The 20,258-nt window shown below is 37.9% G+C and overlaps 1 protein-coding gene across 2 annotated transcripts in view; it reads right to left on the reverse strand.

The window, feature by feature from the left end:
• Nucleotides 1-9,322: 9,322 nt before the first annotated feature.
• Nucleotides 9,323-20,258, reverse strand: part of LOC138143680 (golgin subfamily A member 6-like protein 22) — a 39,414-nt gene continuing 28,478 nt past the window's right edge. For both annotated transcript variants that reach the window (XM_069064910.1, XM_069064909.1), the window contains exon 2: nucleotides 9,323-11,367. In XM_069064910.1, the coding sequence (XP_068921011.1) occupies nucleotides 9,566-11,314 (1,749 nt within the window). In that variant the 5' untranslated portion in view covers nucleotides 11,315-11,367 and the 3' untranslated portion in view covers nucleotides 9,323-9,565. The remainder of the gene's footprint in view (nucleotides 11,368-20,258) is intronic.

Raw genomic sequence — 20,258 nt, forward strand, 5'->3', positions numbered from 1 at the left:
GTGAGTTATGGCACATCACGCAGGTCCAGGAAAAAATAACATGTGCCATGTACTTTACAAAGATCTTATTTTGTCTTCTCAGCAACTCTGTGAGGGAGGTGCTATCATTCCCATTTTGCAGAAGAGGAAACTGAAGCAAACAAGGATTAAGACTTGCCCAGAGTCACAATTAGTGCCTGAGGCAGGATTTGAAATCAGGTCTTCTTTATTCCAAGCAAAAGGATCTATCCACAGTGCCAGGTAGACTGCACTTAGCTGGCTCTGTTTTCCCCCTTCAGGGGAACTGTAACCCTAGGTTATAATATTTTTGTATTATATTATTATAATATGTTATAATATTGATATAATATGTTACTTAACATATTATTATAATATCTTAAGTGTGGAAGAATATAAGTAGGCCTATAGCGGGAGTGTACTTTCTTGAGAAGAAAGGAGAGTTCTTTTGACTATTAATGGATTTGGGTGTTTTATATTTACCTGTTAAAGGCCTTCATAACACCATTACCCTGTTACTTGATATTTAATTTGGGATGAAATGAAACGCTTATAAGTCATTGAATAGTTAACAGAAAGAGATTTATTTTGCCCTGACACAGCAAAGATGTGCAACAAGAATGCAACAGCATTTAGTTTTTCTTGAAAAGTTTCCCCTGGTCTCCACTTGGAAACACACTGGTCTGGTCAACAGGTCAAGATATGATGAGTGGCATGGTCTTCAGACACACAACAGGTTGGAGAGGCCCCCAACTCTTTATTTTCTAAGGAATTTAGTTCTTAAGTGATGAGGAAACTGCATCAAGGGATGCAGGGACCATTCAGGTCACAGGGACAGCTTTGTTGCTGTTTAGGGAAACCTGATCACTATTTCAGGAAATGAGGATACCTTAGTCCTCTCATAGAGGCTAAATAAAATCTGCTCTATCTTGTTAGACTAAGTGCTTACATGGGACCAAGAGCTATTCTACAGAGCCCTAGACATAATCAGAATCGCATATTCCCACCTGGTAGGGGGTATGCACCTTTGAATTGTTACTATGATATTCCTCCAAGATGAAACCTGATTTCTATAAAACCAGAGCTTTGGTTCTGGAAATAGAAATAGAAATCTGCTATGGCTACAGTACTTCCTTGATCATACCACTCTAATTAACTTTGAAAAAAAGTGAAATTAGTCTGGTATGACTTATTATTGATGAAGTGATTTGTTGGCTTTTCATAATCACTACCGTATTTCCCGTTCTAAGGACTCACAAGCTAATTCTTTAGTAATGTGTGGTAGAATTTTTCCAGGTATTTAAGTCAAGCTCTTTGATAGTTTTCAGACTCAGGAAGCCTTTTTGGAAAATTGGGGGCCGACGTCTGCCCTCCTCTAGATCTAAATACCTCTTTTTGTCTCTGAGGTCTTTCAGATTTGATAACTACAGCTCATAAGCACGTCTTCCAGCTCTTTTAATACCTTATTCATAGTACTATTCCGTTCATAGATGATCTTGTTCCTCATTTGATAGAAGGAAGTTAGATGCTTCTAGACAGTTTCACTTGTCTTGGATTAAAAATCCCTGCAGACCACTTTTGTTCTGACTTGCCAGTACAAAGGTCATTATCCTTGGAAGACAAAACAAAAGCAAAGTGAAGTCCAGACATCCCACACCTTCATTATTTTCATCCCATTCACCCCCAGAAGCAGTATTACCCCTTTGATCCTTCTCTTAACCCTAACATAATGACATAAATAATAGAGAGAACCCAACACTTTTTGGCGTCAAAGGATCCTAGAATCATAGACTCAAGAGCTGGAAGAAACCTTAAAGTTAATTAATTAAACATTTTTATTTAACACTTTCTATATGTGCAAAACATACACAAAGAATGAAATATATCTACTTGCAAGGAGCTCACATTCTAAGGGAGGGAACACAAGTGTATATATGCATATATCAAATAAATATAAAGAGAATACAGATAAATATGAAGTAAATATAAGGTCCTACAGATGTCATAAAGATATATATACAGATATATGCACATATAGATACACATATACTTAGATAGTCATCTGGATACAGGTTATATCTAAACTCATGCCTTCTGATGAGATCACTAAGATTGAGTATAAAGAGAAAAGATAAGAGGACCCAGGACAAAGACTTGAGTTAGGGGATGTGATAGGTGGATGATGAGCTAAAAGAGGCCATCCTGTCCAACCCTCTTACTTTACAGATGAGGAAAATGAGGCCCAGAAAGACTTACCCAAGGGTCACATTGGTGGCCATAGCTAGTATTCCAACTTACTTGTTCGGCCTCTAAACCTGAATATCCCCCATTCTCTCTTCTGATGCTACCATCACTTTGGTGCAGGGGCTTATCACCTCATGCTTGTATTATTGCAATAGCTTGATGGTGGTTCTTCCTGCCTCTAGTCCCTCCTCCATGCCAGTGATTTTTCTAAAAAAGAGATCCAATCATGTTACCTCCTTACTCAATAAATTCCAGTGACTCTTAATCACCTCCAGGAAAAAATGCAAAATACTCTGCTTGGCTTTGAAAACTCTTCATAACCTTACCCCCCCCTACTTTGCCAGTCTACCTTTCTCCCCAGTGGATTCTTTGAAGTAACACTAGCCTTCTGGCTATTCTACCAGGATACTCCATCTCTCAGCTCCAGGCATTTTCTCTGACTGCCCTCAAGGCCTGTCATGCTCTTCTCTCCTCTACATACTGACCTCTCTAGCAAGTTGTCCTTACTAAAATCCCATATTTTGCTTCTCCAATTCTTTTTAATTTTAGTGCCTTCCCTCTGATAAGCATTGCCTGTTTATCCTGCATATAGATTACATTGTATATATTTGCCTCCACCCATTAGATTATAAATTTCTTGAGGGAGGAGACTGTCTTTTGCCTCTTTTTATCTCCCCAGAGCTTACTACAATGCCTGTCATATAGTACGGTCTTGATAAATGTTAACTGAGTTTCTCCTCTGTATCAAAATGTCCTTAGCATTCATCATGAGGATTACCACCAAAAATTCAAGTTGGTACCTATAAGATATTTGTAAATATCTGTAAAACAGTTAAAGCACAGTGCAGTACATGGTAGGCACTTAATAAATGCCTGTTGCTTTCCTGTCTCCCTTTCTATGTATTGTCAATCCTTTAAGTTCATAGAAAGGCAAACAAAGTTAGTCTGATTATGAGTGTTTATTTCTCTCAAAGCTTGCAGAACATGCATGTAGAGATATGTATGGGGGCTTCTCATGAAACAATGAACTGAACAATGGAGAAACAAAGCAGATCTTATATCTTCAGAGCAATTCCCTCTAACCCCTCCCTCCCTTCCTGGCTCAGGATGCCTACATCAGCCAAAATTATGGTCCCCATATGGTTAACCATGATATGAGAATAGATTGTAAATACAACAAGACAATACAATTGACAAAGGAGGAGGTTGAAGGAAGTCAAAATCCAGGACCTAATACTGGAAAGATGCCAGAGGGCCTTCTTCTTTCAATTCTTCCCCTTTCCATGCCTCTCCCTCTTTTATCATCCCACCTTTTTCTGTATCCAGTTTTGATGAGGTATTATGGAGCACAATTCCACCCTTCCCTCCCCTAATTGATCTGTGAGCAAGAATTTCAGCCTAGGATAAAATCCCTGCTCCATTCTTCCCTGTCCCCTGTCCCTCCCTCCCCCCCACCTCCCCACTAGATATTCCTCATCTCTGCCTATTCTAGGTTCCCTGTCCCTCAGCCTAGGGAAAAACTTCTCTGGTGAGGGAAAATTCAAATATGCACTGACCAATCACTGATTGTAGTTTCAGCTTACTTAACCTGACTATTGTAATCTCTTTAAAAACCTGCACATTGTCTATGCCAACTCACTGTCTGATCTGGGTATGTGACCCCAGCGGTAATAAAATCCACTTACAAATTTTATTCTCAGGGATCTTCTGTCTCGCTCCTTTCATGTTCCATAATATGGGCTCTGGGAGCCCCCTCTAGCTCTCCTTGAGTCCTTGAGGCACAGGCTCTGGGAACCTCCCTTGGACTCATTAAATCATCTCATTTGATGAGGCATTTATTTGCATGAGGCAATAAGCCTTACATTGTGGCTGGGCCCAGACCTCTAGCCTAGTTATTAACATCTAACTAATAACTCTAGCCTAGTTACTAGCCTAGCGCTCCATTGTTCATCTACTTCCCACCCTTGAGCCTATCAAAATATCAATCCACACTTGAACTGGCCTAGCCCACCATTGTCTGTGGCCTCCAGTGACTTCCCACCCTTAATCACTCATTGACCTCATTAACTCCTCCTAAAGACCCTCCCTAAACTCCTCTAGACCACCCCTAGATTCTTCCTACAACCTTCTGTATATAAGACCCCATCCTGTCTTCATGTTTGTGAGAACACCATAGAATGCCATGTGAGAGCGCCATAGAATGACCTAGCACAGACTTACTCTGTGTCAAATGCAAGTGAACTTTTAATAAACTTTACAAGGGACAGCCAGGTGGCTCAGGGAGTAAGAGCACCGGCTCCAGTGTCAGGATGACCTGGGGATCAAATCTGGGCTTGGATACTTACCATGTTTCCCTGATAATAAGACACTGTCTTATTATTTTTTTTGGAAAGAAAAACACCAGAGGGCTTATTTTCAGGGGAGGGCTTATGTTGTCCTGCCTCAGCTCTCCTCCGCGGCACTGCTCCCAATGACGCCAGCAAGCAAATCACTGGGGAAGAACAGGATGACCGCTCACTGCTGCAGCTCTGATTGGATGCAGCTTGGAGCGCGGCTTGCGTTTCACCCGGGGGGGGGGGGGACGGTGCATACAGAGGGTACCGTAATGTAGCATGTAGCGCAGGGGATCACCTTCACTACAGTAGCAATCTCAATAGGGCTTATTTTCGGGGGAGGGTTTATTTTAGAGGAATCTTACACAGTAAGGGGAGGGCTTATTTTCGGGATAGGTCTTATTATCGGGGAAACATGGGTAGTACCACACCCAGAAATAACTGGCTGTGTAACCTTGAGCAAGTTACTTAACCCTGATTGTTTTTAAAAAATAAATAAATAAAAATAAACTTTTCTTTGGCTCCTCGACTTGAGTCAAATTCATTCTGCAGGACCCAGCTTGTTGGTATTTTGGGGTCTCCAGAGCAACCCTAACCCTCTTAGTGGGAAATCTCTTCAAGTTTCAATTCAATTCAGCAAATATTTAATCAGTGAAGACTTCTGTCTTCTTTCTTCCCTCCTTGTTCTTCCTTTCCTCTAATTCCCATTCCTGGTGCTTTCTTTTTCTTTCTTTTCCTTATTGCTAAGTCAGTAGTTCAAAAAGACTTAATCGCTTATTATGTGCCAGGCAATACTGAACACCTAGAGAAAGGCAAAAATACTGTCCCTGCCCTCAAGGAGCTCACGTTCTAATGGGAGAGACAACTTGAAAATAACTATGTAGGTATAGATGGAAAATGATCTCAGAGAAGGCTCTTAGCAGTAGAAGAAACCAGAAAAGCCCTCCTGGAGAAGTTGGGATTTGGGTTGTCTTGAAGGAAGGAAGGCTATGTACTTACTCGAATGCTTTTTAGCATGGTGTTTTCTGTGACATTGTCAGATGTCTTCAACAGAGGACAAAAACAGCATCAAGGTCAACTGCTGCAACTGATGGTAAATTATTTAATTTGAAAAAGCTATAAGCCAAGACTAAAGTGAAGAGAAAGTTGGTGTGTGACCTTTTTGTTTGCAGATGATTATGCAGTTAAGGCAGCCTCTGAGGCTGAGATGCAACAAAGTGTGAATTGATTTTCTATTGCTTGTGCTAATTTTAGCCTAACAATTGACACCAAGAAATTGGAGGGTTTCCACCAGCCAGCATCAAACCATTCATACATGGAACCATCTTCTATAGCAAATGGAGAAATTTTGAATGCTGTGGATAAGTTCGTTTACCTTGGCAGCATACTTTCCAGAGGTGTACACATAGATGATGGTGATGACTCACAGATTGCCATAACTAGCTCAGTGTCTGGGAAGCTCTGAAAGAGTGTGGGAAAAAGAGGTATTAGACTGCCTATCAAATTGAAGATCTACAGAGCCATTGAGCTGATCTTATTACAGTATGCCTATGAAACCTAGAAAGCCTACCAGCACCACGACAGAAAATTAAACCCTCCCATTTCAATTGTCTTAGCAAGATTCTGAAGATCATCTGGCAAAATAAGGTACTGGACACTGTGGTACTTTCTTGAGCTGAACTGCTAAGCATTCAGACTGTACTTTAATGAATGCAGCTCCAGTGGGCTGGTCATATTATCCAAATGCCAGATGTATATTTGGCTAAAAGACAGTTTTGCAGAGAACTCACACAAGACAGGTGCTCCCATGGTGGTCAGAAGAAGAGATATAAGGATGCTCAAGTCTCTCTGAAGGACTTTGGTATGATTGTGAGATATGGGAGACACTGGCACAGGATCATCCAGCATGGCATGCCCACATCAAAGAAGGTGCTATGCTCTATGAGCAAATAATTTCAATAGCTCGAAAGAAATGTGACAGGGGTAGCTAGGTGTCGAAGTGAATAGAGCACCAGCCCTGGAGTCAGGAGGACCTGAGTTGAAATCCAGCCTCAGACACTTAACACAAAAACTAGCTGTATGACCTTGGGCAAGTCACTTAACCCCAATCTCCCTCCAAAAAGCAAAAAAAAAAAAAAATGTGACACATGCAGATTTAGAGACCTCTCCTTCCCCAATTTATATGGACTATTTGTGCCTGTTTGGTAGAGCCTTCTGTAATGGGAATGTAAATTTAAAGATCTTCCCTGCCCCTAAGCTAAAGTGCACCTGGAGCCTGGGGTGGGAGGCTTGTTTTTCAGTAGATACTTCTTGATTGGCAAGTGAGTCAATAAGTCTGTTACATTCTCTGAGCCAGGAGAAGGCTATATAAGCCCTGATGTGTAGCTTTGTTTTGGGGCTTACTTTGAGAAATGTTCTGTGATTTGATCAGATGAAACTCTGGAAAGCCGTTGTCCAGAGCCCCACCGGCTTTGAAACCAGATGTGGATTTGGTATGGATGTAATGGTTGGACAGTTTGTAAATCTGTCTACTTGATCTGTTTCTCTGACTTGATAATTCTGTCTGTGTATTCTGAAGTTCGGGGTGCTGACCTTTTCCCCCTGAACTAGGTAAACGATACATGTTTGACTGATTAAAGTAAGCTTGTTAACCCATTTTGAGTTGCTTTCCTTTATCAAAGCAGATCCAAGAACCTGTGTGAGCAGCCACCCTGAGGACGCTTGGGGTGCTTGCTGCCACACCTTCCCAGCTCATATCAGTATGCTCAGTCACAATCAGATGTACTGTTCATTAACCCCAATGAACAGCTTGTCATTTTGGTCCTCTTTAAGCACAAAGGACAAACAGCAGTAGTTGAAGAAACTGAGGTCCATCAACATTTAATGAAGGACCCAAGGTCACATAAGTAGTTAGTAGGCAGTAGTAGTAGTAGTAGTAGTAGTAGTGATAGAATCCTAATAAAGCTGCCACCAGCCCCAATATTCTAACTTCATTATAGGCCTGGCCCTACTGAACAGCAGGCCCACTGCACCTACCTAGCCCCAACCCCCCCAATGTCCTAACTTCTTCACATATGCCTCACTGCTTACTGGAATAACAGGTGTGTCCCTGAACTCTTAGTTCCCACAGAAACAGCAGGTGTGTCCATGTGATGGGAACCCAGCTACTGCCTCTACCTAGTCACTGCCCCCAGACCCATTCCCACAGAAACAGGTGTGTTCTTGTATTCAATCACAATCACATCATCCATCTAGCCCAAGACAGGACCACAATAGCTAGCCAGTTGGAGGGCAGAATGACCAGAATGTTTAACCACTGAACCATAGAAGGGACCTCTCCTCCATTACCTAATCCCTTAACAAACTCCTCCTGCCTTTTTAATATTAATGATATTCCTCTATTCTATGTAAATTTCTGTTATGTATTTGCATCTTTACCCTATAAAAATCCATCTTGATTTCTCTAAAGTTGTTGGTTACTCCTGGAATTTAGCCCACTTCATGAAAGGCTTCAATCTCAATAAATGCCTATACTTGGATTAGAGGTGATGTGACTCTGAATTCTTTGAGACAGTTCCACCACAATACATCATGAAACCGCAATAGTTTTTGGGTGGGCAGAGCCCCCACCTCAGCAGTTTTTGGTGTCCCTGGGTTTAAATCACAACAGCTGTAGTAGTAGTAGTTAGAAGCAGAATTTGAACCCATATCCTTTCACTCAAGGGCCAGTGTTCATTGCCTCTTGTGATTTACATACTGCTTGTCCAGAAAACAACATACTACTTTGTCCAGAAAACAGTATAAAAGTGTTCCGGGGGGCGGCCAGGTAGCACAGCAAGTAAGAACACTGGCCCTAGTGTCGGGATAACCTGGGGATTGAATCCGGGCTAAGATACTTAGCACGACACCCAGAAATAACTGGCCGTGTAACCTTGAGCAAGTTACTTAACCCCAAATGCTTAAAAAAAAAAAATGTTCCTAGGGGGCAGCTAGGTGGCACAGTGAATAGAGCACCGGTCTTGGAGTCAGGAGGACCTGAGTTCAAATTTGGCCTCAGATACTTAACACTTACTAGTCGTTTGACCTTGGGCAAGTGGCTTAACCCCAATTGCCCTCCAAAAAAAAAGTGTTCCAGTTCCTTCAGGATAATCCTATGCAAACTAAGAAATAAATTATTTTATATATTATTAAAGTGATCACACTTTAGAGTAATGATGTAGTAAGGCTGGCAGCCAGAACTAGGTAAAAATGAGAAGGAAGTCAAGGCAAAGTGTCATCTATAAGGGTGGAGTTATTTTCTGGACACTACAGAGAATAAAAAGTTCTGAACCTCAAGGAAAATGTCATGAAGAGACCTTTTACCTTTTGCTATTTGCAAAATAAATTTTGCATTGGAGAGGACCCCCAATTTAGACTCTCCCTATGCACTTCTTCCCCCGTGCCCAATCCTTACTCAAACCCACCTAATACTCCATTAATTTGTATGTAATATGTAGGCCTATGAGCTAGGGACTGTAAAGTTTATCTAAATGTCCCAGTGATTTTGCTTCTTGGCCAGGAATTTTGTTCAAGTAATCTTGTAAATGAATAAGTCACAGAATTCCAGCCAAAGGAAACCATAAATTCATATGCATAAATTTTTCTGACAGTCAAAATATTTCTGCACGAAACCCCCAGATATGACACATGGCTATTAGATCTTTTTTTTTCTTTATTGTGGCTTAAAGGTTTTTCTTTTATCACTACATCTTTGAAGTTCTAATAATAATATTCCTTGCAGATATAATTTTGGATTTCTCTCCGCTGGATTCTGTGAATACATCCTTTTTGCAGCTACTACTTGTTCTTGCTAACTTGAGGAAATGTTCTTGGATCATTCATTTCTTGAACTACTATGTCTCCCCAAAGTCTTAGTGCAGTTTTAAGATCACCCTATATATATAGTGTCCAAGTCCTTTCCTTATTCATAGTATGCTAGCAAGCTGATTATCCTAAAATATCTGTCTGCCTTGTAGAACAAAATTTTCTACTGCTGCATTGACAGGCTTTTTTCTTTTCAAGTCAAACAAATCTTTAGCTCTATTTTTACTGTCTAGTCTTCTTTGCTCTGCTAATTTTTGTCTGTATAAAAATGTTCCTTTACTCTCTTTAGGACGACTAAGATTTTTCCAGTCTTCTCCAGGTTCATTTTTGGTCCCCTGGTGGGCTGCATCAGTCCAGCTCTGATCACGTTCTTCAACTCTGCTTTCACTGTCTGCTCTTCTTTTCTCTACTGTTTTCTGTTTGTCTTGAGAGCTTCCTCTGTTGTCTTTGGGGGGTCTAAGGTCTATCTGATCTTCTTGAGGTCCATTTTTGGTCTTCTGGTGGGCTTCATCAGTCCAGTTCTGGTCCTGTTCTTTGACATTGATTTCACTGTCTGCTATTGTTTGCTCATCTAACTTTTGTCTGTATTCAGATCTTCCTTTATCATCTTTGGGGAGTCTAAGGTCTTTCTGATCTTCTCCAGGTTCATTTTTGGTCTCCTGGTGGGCTTTATTAGTCCAGTTCTGGTCCTGTTCTTTGACATTGCTTTCACTGTCTGCTATTGTTTGCTCATCTAACTTTTGTCTGTATTCAGATCTTCCTTTATCATCTTTGGGGAGTCTAAGGTCTTTCTGATCTTTTCCAGGTTCATTTTTGGTCTCCTGGTGGGCTTCATCAGTCCAGTTCTGGTCCTGTTCTTTGACTCTGCTTTCACTGTCTGCTCTTATTTCCTCTACTGCATTTTCTTTGTATTCAGATCTTCCATTACTCTCTTTGGGGAGTCTGAGGTCTTTCTGATCTTCTCCAGGTTTATTTTTGGTGTCCTGGTGGGCTTCATCAGTGAAACTCTGGTCATGTTTCTGGGCTATTTTTTCACTGTCTAATAGTCTTTGTTCTACTGGCTTTTTTCTGTTTTCAAATATTCCTTTATCATCTTTGGGAGGTCTAAGGTTTTTCTGATCTTCTCCAGGTCCATTTTTGGTCTCCTGGTGGACTTCATCAGTGAAACTCTGGTCATGTTTCTGGACTATTTTTTCACTATCTGTTATTGTTTGCTCTTTTAACTTTTGTCTGTCTTCAAATCTTACTTTATTCTTTTTGGGGAGTCTAAGGTCTTTCTGATCTTCTCCAGGTCCGTTTTTGGTCTCCTGCTGGAGTGTATCAGTGAAATTCTGATCATGTTTCTGGACTATTTTTTCACTGCCTAATTGTCTTTGCTCTACTGACTTTTTTCTGTGTTCAGACCTTCTTTTGTTGTCTTTGGGGAGTCTAAGGTCTTTCTGATCTTCCCCAGGTCCATTTTTGGTTTCCTGGTGGACTTCATCAGTGAAACTCTGGTCACGTTCCTGGACTATTTTTTCACTATCTAATAATTTTTGCTCTACTGGATTTTTTCTGTATTCAAACTCTCGTTTATTGTCTTTAAAGAGTCTAAGGTTTTTCTGATTTTCTCTAGGTCCAATTCTGGTCTCTTGGTAGAGTGTATCAGTGAAGCTCTGGCCACGTTTTTTGACTATTTTTTCACTGTCTAATAGTCTTTGCTGTACCAGCTCAATTCGACTTGCCATTGAGTCCAATTTCTTTCTAAGTTCTCCCATACCACTTTCCATTTGCATACGTTTTCTCTTCACCTCTTGCCAAGAATTTTTATCTGTATTCAAATTTTCCTTCATTCTCTTTATGGAATCTAAGAGGCTTTCTATCTTCTCCAGTTCCATTTTTGTCTCCTGGTGGGCTGTGTCAGTATGCCTTGGGAACAAAACCACAGCAGCTGTAAAAACAACAACAACACAATCTCTGAAAACAAGAAAAGAAAATCCATTTCTCAGATAATGAACCCTATGATTATAATCTTAAAATTCTTCATTGCAAGAAAAAAACAAAAGTGGAAGAGAGCTAAAGGAAATGCCAGAGGAATCCAAGAAAATACTGAGAGCTCAGCTAATATGGATAATAGGTACTGTGTAGAAAAAATTGTTAGAGCAAATTTCTCTGATAAAGGCCTCATTTCTCAAACATATAGGGAAGTGAGCTAAATTTATAAAAATAAGAGCTATTCCCTAATTGATAAATGGTCAAAGGATACGAACAGTTTTTAGAACAAGAAATCAAAGCCATCAATAGTCACATATAAAATGCATTTTAAAACTGTGAGGTACCACCTCATACTTATCAGAAGTGCTTGATGCTGGAGGAAATGTGGGAAAATAGGGACACTTACACAGTTAGTGGACTTATTAATTGATCCAACCATTCTGGAGAACAATTCAGAACTAAGCCCAAAGGGCAGACGCTTTGATCTAGGAATACCACTGATAGATCTGTATTCCAAAGACAGCAAGTATAATTTTCTCACTTTATTTTTCTTTCTTTTTTTGGCAACATGGCTAGTAAGACAATATGTTCTACATGATTTCACAGGTATCATTGATATCATATTGTTTGCCTTCTCAGTGGATGGGAGAGTAAGAGGGAGGGAGAGAATTTGGGACTCAAAAATTTTTTTAAATGATAAAAATTTAAAAATAAATTTTAAAATAAAAAACAGTTTTAAAGGAGCCCATCAGGAAGTAAAGAAAGATATGAATCCAAAAGCTTCCAAGAGGAAATAACTTAACAAAAGTGGAAATTAGGAAGAACTATGAACATCACTAGAACCAGTATAGTATGTGATGCTTATGTATACATATTAAAAGCAACTTATATTTGTAGAGTACCCTAAGATTTAAAAAGTATCTTGCTCACAATAAGCCTGTGAGTAAATTACTATAATTATTATATCCATTTTACAGATGATGAAACAGGGGCCTCATATCTGGTCACTGTTAACTGGCCAGAGATCACAGGACTTAACTAATTTAAAATCAGCTCTCTTAATTTCAAGATTAATGGTGTTTTCCTCCTCATTATGCTACACTAACTATGATGCAGCATTTTGCTAAGGACTGAATAAGAGGGTACAAAGAAGTATGATTTAGTCCTTGCCCTTACCTTGTTTTACATTGTTAAAAGTGAGATAGTAATAAAATCCCCTAGAGAAGGCAAAATTCCTACAAATTAAAAGGAAATAGAAGAACCTGAGGTTCAGAAATTTTAGCAGCTATTCCAGGATGGGTGAAATGAGGTCATTAGAAGTGATAAAGGAGGGAAGGGGCAGGTGGCACAGTGAAGAGAGCACCAACCCTGGAGTCAGAAGGACCTGAGTTCAAATCCAGCCTCAGACACTTAACACTTACTAGCCATGTGACCTTGGGCAGGTCACTTAACCCCAATTTCCCTGCCTTCCCCCTCCAAAAAGCAAAACAACAACAACAAAAAAGAAGGGAGAAAGCTGAGTGCTGATTACTGAACCTGGACTAGTCTAGCCAGTTATGCCAGTTGAGGATTCTTTGTAATTTCAATACCGTCATTCTGGCTCACAATGAGCTTAAGGCCTAAGGATAAAGCAATCACATGATTGGGTCTCCTCCAAGCCAGTTAGTAGGGTGAGGGTGAGGATTCATACTTAGTCTATGATAGATTGGGGAAGCTATGTGACATAATGGATAAAGGATGGGACCTGGAATCAGAAAGACTCATCTTCCTAGATTCAAATCTAGCCTCAGCCACTGACTGTGTGACCTTGGGCAAGTCACTTAACCCTGTTTGCCTCAGTTTATTCATTTGTAAAATGAGCTGGAGAAGGAAATGGCAAACCACTACACTATCTTTGCCAAGTAGACCCCAAAAGGGGTCATGAAGAGTTGAATGTGACTGAACAACAACAAAAGGCAAGGGTTAAGATTTAGGCCTTCTAGATTTAGCGATTAAAACCAGAGTAAGTCTTTGGCAATAGTCACAACAACAGGACTTATATTACTCTTAAACTGAAACAGCTCAGATCTTTTTTATTCCTTTATAGACTGACCAGCCACTATAGAGTTAAAAAGGCATCTTATTACTAATTGTGGACTAGGCATACTTCCTCTCTTTTTTTCTTGCAAGGGCACTAATTGAGGTGAGGGGATTATAATGTCCAGGGGCTTCTTCTATCCCCTCCATATTGATTTCATTACTATTATTGTATTTTGAATTTAGGGTAAGGGTCTTGATGATAGACTAAGGGATTCAGGAAAGTAAAAGTCAATAGCAATATATGGACATAACCGGCAGTTTCTCCCTAAGAATGTCCCTCAACTCTATAGTCAGATTGGGGTTACTCACAATATATTTGAAATTCCTGGATTTTGAAATTTGTGTTCTCATTCATGGCTAGCACAGTTTATGAGTGTAGTCAGGTGTCTAGCCTCAGTGACCAAAGGAAAATATTGTGGAATAGTGAGTACATGACCTTAAGTTACATGGGTTGATCATATAGAACAGAAGATGCTTGGCACTTCCAAACAGTGGTGTCCTACAGACCTAGGAGATATTGAGTTGATCTTCCTTTGGGAAAAAGCAGTTCCAGAATTTCAAAATATAATGAAATGATGATATGGAAAGTAAAATTCTTCCCCCTGACCCTAAAGGAGAATTTCCCATAAGCACAAGAATATTATTCTTTTCAAATGCAGAAATGAAGGATTTCTGGTGCCAAGATGGTGGAGTGAGGTAGGAACTCCCCAGAGCTCTCCCAAATTCCCCTCCAAAACAACCTTGAAAAATGCTTGAGAACCAATTCAGGAGCAGGGAAAAAAACTAACTATCCCAGGACAGCTTGGAAGTTCAGAAGGAAAGGTCTTCTTATTGAGATGGGAGAAGAGTATAGTCAATGAACAGTGACAGGAGGCCACTCCTCAGGGGACCTGTAGTGATGGCCCCAGGCCATCAGTAAGGCCTTATCCCCATTTATGTCCATCAGTAAGGCCACACCATCAACTGCAGGTCAACAGTGAGACCCTGCTCTTGGAGCAAGCCAGCAGTGAGGTCCCCAGCCACGGGGCAGGCCAGCAGTGAGACCCCAACCCCTGGGGCAGGCCAGCAGGGAAGCTGTGCCTTAGTAAAAGCCAGCCGGGAAAGTCCTTCTTCAGTGCAAGCCATAGGCAGGCCCTGAGGCCAAGTGTGAGCCAGTAGCAAAGTCCTGAGCCCTGGCATAGGAAGCTTGGGACAATACAAGAGCAAAGCTCAATGATTACAGAAAAGTACAAAGTCACAAAATGGGCAGAAAATAATGAGCATAAAGCAAAACTTGACCAAAGAAAGTTACTATGGTGAGAAGGAAGATCATGGCACAAACTCAGATAGGAACAAGTGTCAAAATGGCTACATGTGAAGCCTCAAAAAGATGCAAATTGGTCTCAGACCCAAAAAAAACTCCTGGGAGAGCTCAAAAAGAATATTAAAAAGCAAATAAGAGAAGTAGAAGAAAAATTGGAAAAGAAATGGGAGTATTGCAAGAGAATCATGAAAAAAAGAGTCAAGAGCTTGGTAAAAGAAACACAAAAAAGGGAAAAGTATATACAAAAATTCACCAAGGAAAACTTTTTAAAAAATTAACCACATGGGAAAAGGAGGTACAAAAATTCACTGAAGAAAACAACTCCTTGAAAAGTAGAACTGGACAAATGGAAAAGGAGGTACAAAATCTTACTAAAGAAAATAATTTCTTAACAAATAGAATTAGGCAAGTGGAAGGTAATGACTCCATGAGACATTAAGAAACAATAAGACAAAATCTAAAGAATGAAAAAATAGAAGAAAATGTGAAATATCTCAATGGAAAAACAATTGACCTGGAAAATAGATCTAGGAGAGATAATTTAAGAATTATTAAACTACCTGACCCATCAATTGGGGAATGTCTGAACAAGTTGTGGTATATGCATGTTATGGAATACTATTGTGCTATAAGAAACAAGGAGCAGATGGACGTCATATTTACCTGGAGAGGCTTATATGAGCTGATGCTGAGTGAGAAAAGTAGAACCAGGAGAAATTTGTACACAATTACAGACACAACGTATGTGTGATGACCAACTTTGATAGACTGGACTCTTCTCAGCAATGCACTGATATGTCAATCCCAAAAGACTCATAATGGAGAGAAATGTGTGCATCCAGAGAAAGAACTAGAAAGAACTGAGTTTATATCCAGATAGAAGCAAAATACCTGATCTTTTTCCTTTTCTTGTTTGGTTTTATGTCCTCTTTACCATTTTTTCCATCTGATACAATCCATCTTTATAACCTGACTAATGTCTAATGTGAAAGTATTTACAGATCCTATACTTGAATATATGCCACCATGGTGGGGGGGGGAGGGAGGGGGATAAAATGTGAAACTCAAGGAATTGTGGAATTTAATCTTGTAAACTAAAGGTAAACAAACAAATTAATAAAAAAAAAAAAGAGAAAAAAAACCTATCTGAAAGCCATGATCAAAAAAAAAGAGCATGGACATTATATTTTAAGAAATTATCAAGGAAAACTGCCCTGATATCCTAGAACCAGAAGGCAAAATAGAAATAGCAAGAATCTACCAATCACCACCTGAAAGAGATCCCAAAATGAAAACTCCAAGGAATATCATAGCCAAATTCCAGAGCTGCCAGGTACAGAAGAAAATATTGCAAGAAGGCATAAAAAAACAATTCAAATATCATGGACTCACAGTCAAGATTGCACAGGACTTAATAGCTTCTACATTAAAGCATCAGAGGGCTTCGTATGGGATATTTTGGAAGGCAAAGGAGGTGAGATTACAACCAAGAATCACTTATCCAGCACAACTGAGTATAATTCTTCAGGGGGAGGGGGGGAAGGGATGGATATTTAATGAAATAGAAGACTTTCAAGCATTTGTAATCAAAAGACCAGAGCTGAATAAAAAATTTGATCTTCAAATGCAAGAATCAAGAAAAACATAAAAAGGTAACCAAGAAACAAAAGAAAAAATTCAATAAGGTTAAGCTGTTTATATTCCTACATGGCAAGTTATATTTGCAACTCTTAAGAACTTTATCACTATAAGGGTAATTAGAAGAAATATACACAGATGGAGGGTATAGATGTGAGTTGACTATGATGGGATGACTTCTAAAAAAAACAAAATTAAGGAGTGAGAAAGAAGATTGCACTGGGAGAAGAGGGAAGGGAGAGCTAGAATAGGGTAAATTATCTCATAAAAGACCAGTGAAAGAGTATTATAATGGAGAAGAAGATGGAGAGTGGCAGACAACATTTGAATCTTACTCTCATCAGAACTGGCTTACATAGGGAATAACTTACACAGTCAGTTGATATAGAAATCTATTTTTATAGGGAAATAAAAAAGGGACAGGGATAAGGGCAGGGGACTGATGGAAGGGAGGGCAGGTTAGGACAGGAAGAGGTCACACATGAGGTAGAACAGGTAAAAGGTAACAGAGAAGGATAAACAAGGGAAAAATAAGATGGAGAGTTAGTAATAACTATTACTAATTAGTAATATATTATATTACTATTATAGTAGTAATATAATAATTAATATAATATATAATATTAATTAAAATAATTTATGTTATTTTAATATTTAATCAATAATAATTAATATTAATTAAAATAATTAAAATGACTAGTACTAATTAGTAATATATTATATTACTATTATATTAGTAATATATTATATTACTATTATATTAGTAATATAATAATTAATATTATATAATATATAATATTTACTATTATATTAGCAATGTATTATATTACTAATAATTGTAATACTAATTATTATAATTACTAATAATTATTATTACTAATTAGTAATAATAAGATGCACAGTTAGTAATCATAACTGTAGATGTGAATAGGATAAACTCACCCATAAAATGGAAGGACAGAGCAGAATGGATTAAAAATCAGAATCCTACAATATGCCATTTACAAGAAACACATTTGAAGCAGAGACACACAAACTGTAAAGCTAAGGGGCTGGAACAGAATCTGTTATAATTCACATGAAGTATAAATAAAAAAGCAGGCTAGCAATAATTACCTCAGACAAAGCAAAAGCAAAAATAAATCTAATTAAAAGAGATAAGGAAGGAAATTATATCTTGCTAAAAGATACCATAGACACTGAAGTTATATCAATACTAAACTTATGGTATACCATCTAAATTTTTAAAGAAGTTAAATGAGTTACAGAAGGAAATAGACAATACAACTGTATTAGTGGGCCCCTCAATTTTTCCTTCTCAGAATTGGATAAATTTAACCACAAAATAAACAAGAAAGAACTTAAGGAAGCAAACAGAATTTTAGAAAAGTTTGATATTATAGACCTCTGGAGAAAACTGAATGGGAATAGAAAGGAATATACATTTTTCTCAGTGGTACATGGCACCTGCACCAAAATTGACCATGTATAAGGGCATAAAAACCTCATAACCAAATCCAGAAAAGCAGAAATTTTAAATACATCCTTTTTGGATCATAATGGAATAAAAATTACCTTAAGTAAAGAGCAAAGGAAAGATAGACTAAAAATTAATCAGAAACTAAATAATTCTAAAGAATAAGTGAGTCAAAGAACAAATCGTACAAACAATCAAAATGTAATTAAAGAGAATAACAACAATGAGACAACATACCAAAATTTATTGGATTCAGACAAAGCAGTACTTAGGAAAAAAATTTATAGCTCCAAATACTTACATCAATTAAAAAAAAAGAGAAAAAGCAGATCAATAAATTAGGCATGCAACTAAAATAACTAGGAAAAGAACAAATTAAAAATCCCCAGTTAAATACCAGATTGAAAATCCTGAAAATCAAAGGAGAGATTAATCAAATTGAAAGTAAGGAAACCATTAAACTAATAAATAAAACTAGAAGCTATTTTTATGGGGCATGGGGTGGGGGGAACAACCAAAATTAAGCTTTGGTTGATTTGATTTTAAAAAGGTAAGAAGAAAATCAAATGACTTGTGAAGTGAAAGGGGTGAGTTTGTCACTGATAAAGAAGAAATGAGAACCACTATTAGAAGCTATTTTTCCCAATAATATGCCAATAAATCTAATAATCTAAACAAAATTGTTGACTCTTTACCAAAATATAAATTACCCAGGTTAACAGAAGAGGAAATAGAATACCTAAATAGCCCAATCTTAGAAAAAAGCAATTTAAGCAAAAAAAAAATTTAAGAAAATGGGATGGCTAGGTGGCACAGTGAATAGAGCACCTGGAGTCAGGAGGACCTGAGTTCAAATCTAGCCTTAGACACTTAATGCAAAAACTAGCCATGTGACCTTGGGCAAGTCACTTAAACCCAATTGCCCTCCAAAAAGCAAAAAAAAAAAAATTTAAGAAAAAAGCAATTTAACAAGTTACCAATGAACTCCCTAAGAAAATATCCCCAGAGCCAGATGGATTCACAAGTAAATTCTACGAAATATTTAAAGGACACTTAATCCAAATACTATATAAACAATTTGAAAAAATCAGAGGAGTCCTACCAAATTTCTTTTATGGCACAAATATGATGCTTCCAAACCAGAAAGAATGAAAACAAAGAAAGAAAACTATAGGCCAATTTCCCTAATAAATATTAATGTATACTTTTAAAATAAAAGCCTAGCATGGAGATTATGGCAATATAGCACAAACATCATATGCTATGACTGGTTGGGAGTTATACCAAGAGTGCAGGGCTGGTTCAATATTAGGAAAACTCTCAGCATAATTGACCATATCAATAACAAAACAAACAGAAATTATATGATTATCCCAATATATGGGGGAAAAGCCTTTGATAAAATACAACACTTATTACTATTATAAAAAAAAACACTAGAGACCATAGGAATAAATGGAGCTTTCCTTATAATAATAAGTAATATCTATCTAAAACCATCATCAAGCATTACCTGTAAAAGGAATAAGCTAGAAGCCTCCCCAATAAAATCAGAAATGAAGCAAAGATGCACACCATCACCTCTATTATTTAATATTATACTAGAAATGTTAGCTATAGCATTAAGAAAAAGAAATTGAAGGAATTAGGATAGACAATGAAACAAAATTATCGATCTTTGAAGGTGATATGATGGAATACTTAGGGATCCTAGAGAATTAACTGAAAAACTAGTTGAAATAATTACAACTTTGAAAAAGTTACAGGATACAAAATAAAACAATATAAATCATAAGTGTTTCTATATATTACCAATGAAGTCCTGCAGCAAGAAATAGGGAAATCCCATTTAAAATAATAGTAAACAATGTAAAATACTTGGTAGGTAGGAGTCTCCTACCAAGACAAACCCAGGAGCACAATTACAAAACATTTTTCAAACAAAGTCAGATCTAAATAACTGAGAGAATATTAATTTACTCATGGATAGGCTTACCCAATAAAATCAAAATAACAATTCTACCTAAATCAATCTACTATTCAGTGCCATACCAAACTACCAAAAATTATTTTATAGAGCTAGAAAAAATATTAACACAATTCATCTAGAAGAACAAAAGGTCAAAAATATCAAGTGAATTATTGGGGAAAAATGTAAAGGAAGGTGGCCCAGCAGTACCAGATATCAAACTGCATTATAAAGTAGTAATAATCAAAACAATCTGGTACTGGCTAAGAAATAGAGTAACAGATCAGTGGAATAGATCAGATACACAATACACTGTAGTAAATGATCATAGCAAATCTATTGCTTGATAAGTCCAAATATCAAATCTTTTGAAACAGAAAC

This window comes from Petaurus breviceps, unplaced genomic scaffold (assembly GCF_028583685.1).
Source record: "Petaurus breviceps papuanus isolate PSGF00001 unplaced genomic scaffold, PetGlider_PUasm1.0 90654, whole genome shotgun sequence".
Lineage (NCBI taxonomy): Eukaryota > Metazoa > Chordata > Mammalia > Diprotodontia > Petauridae > Petaurus > Petaurus breviceps.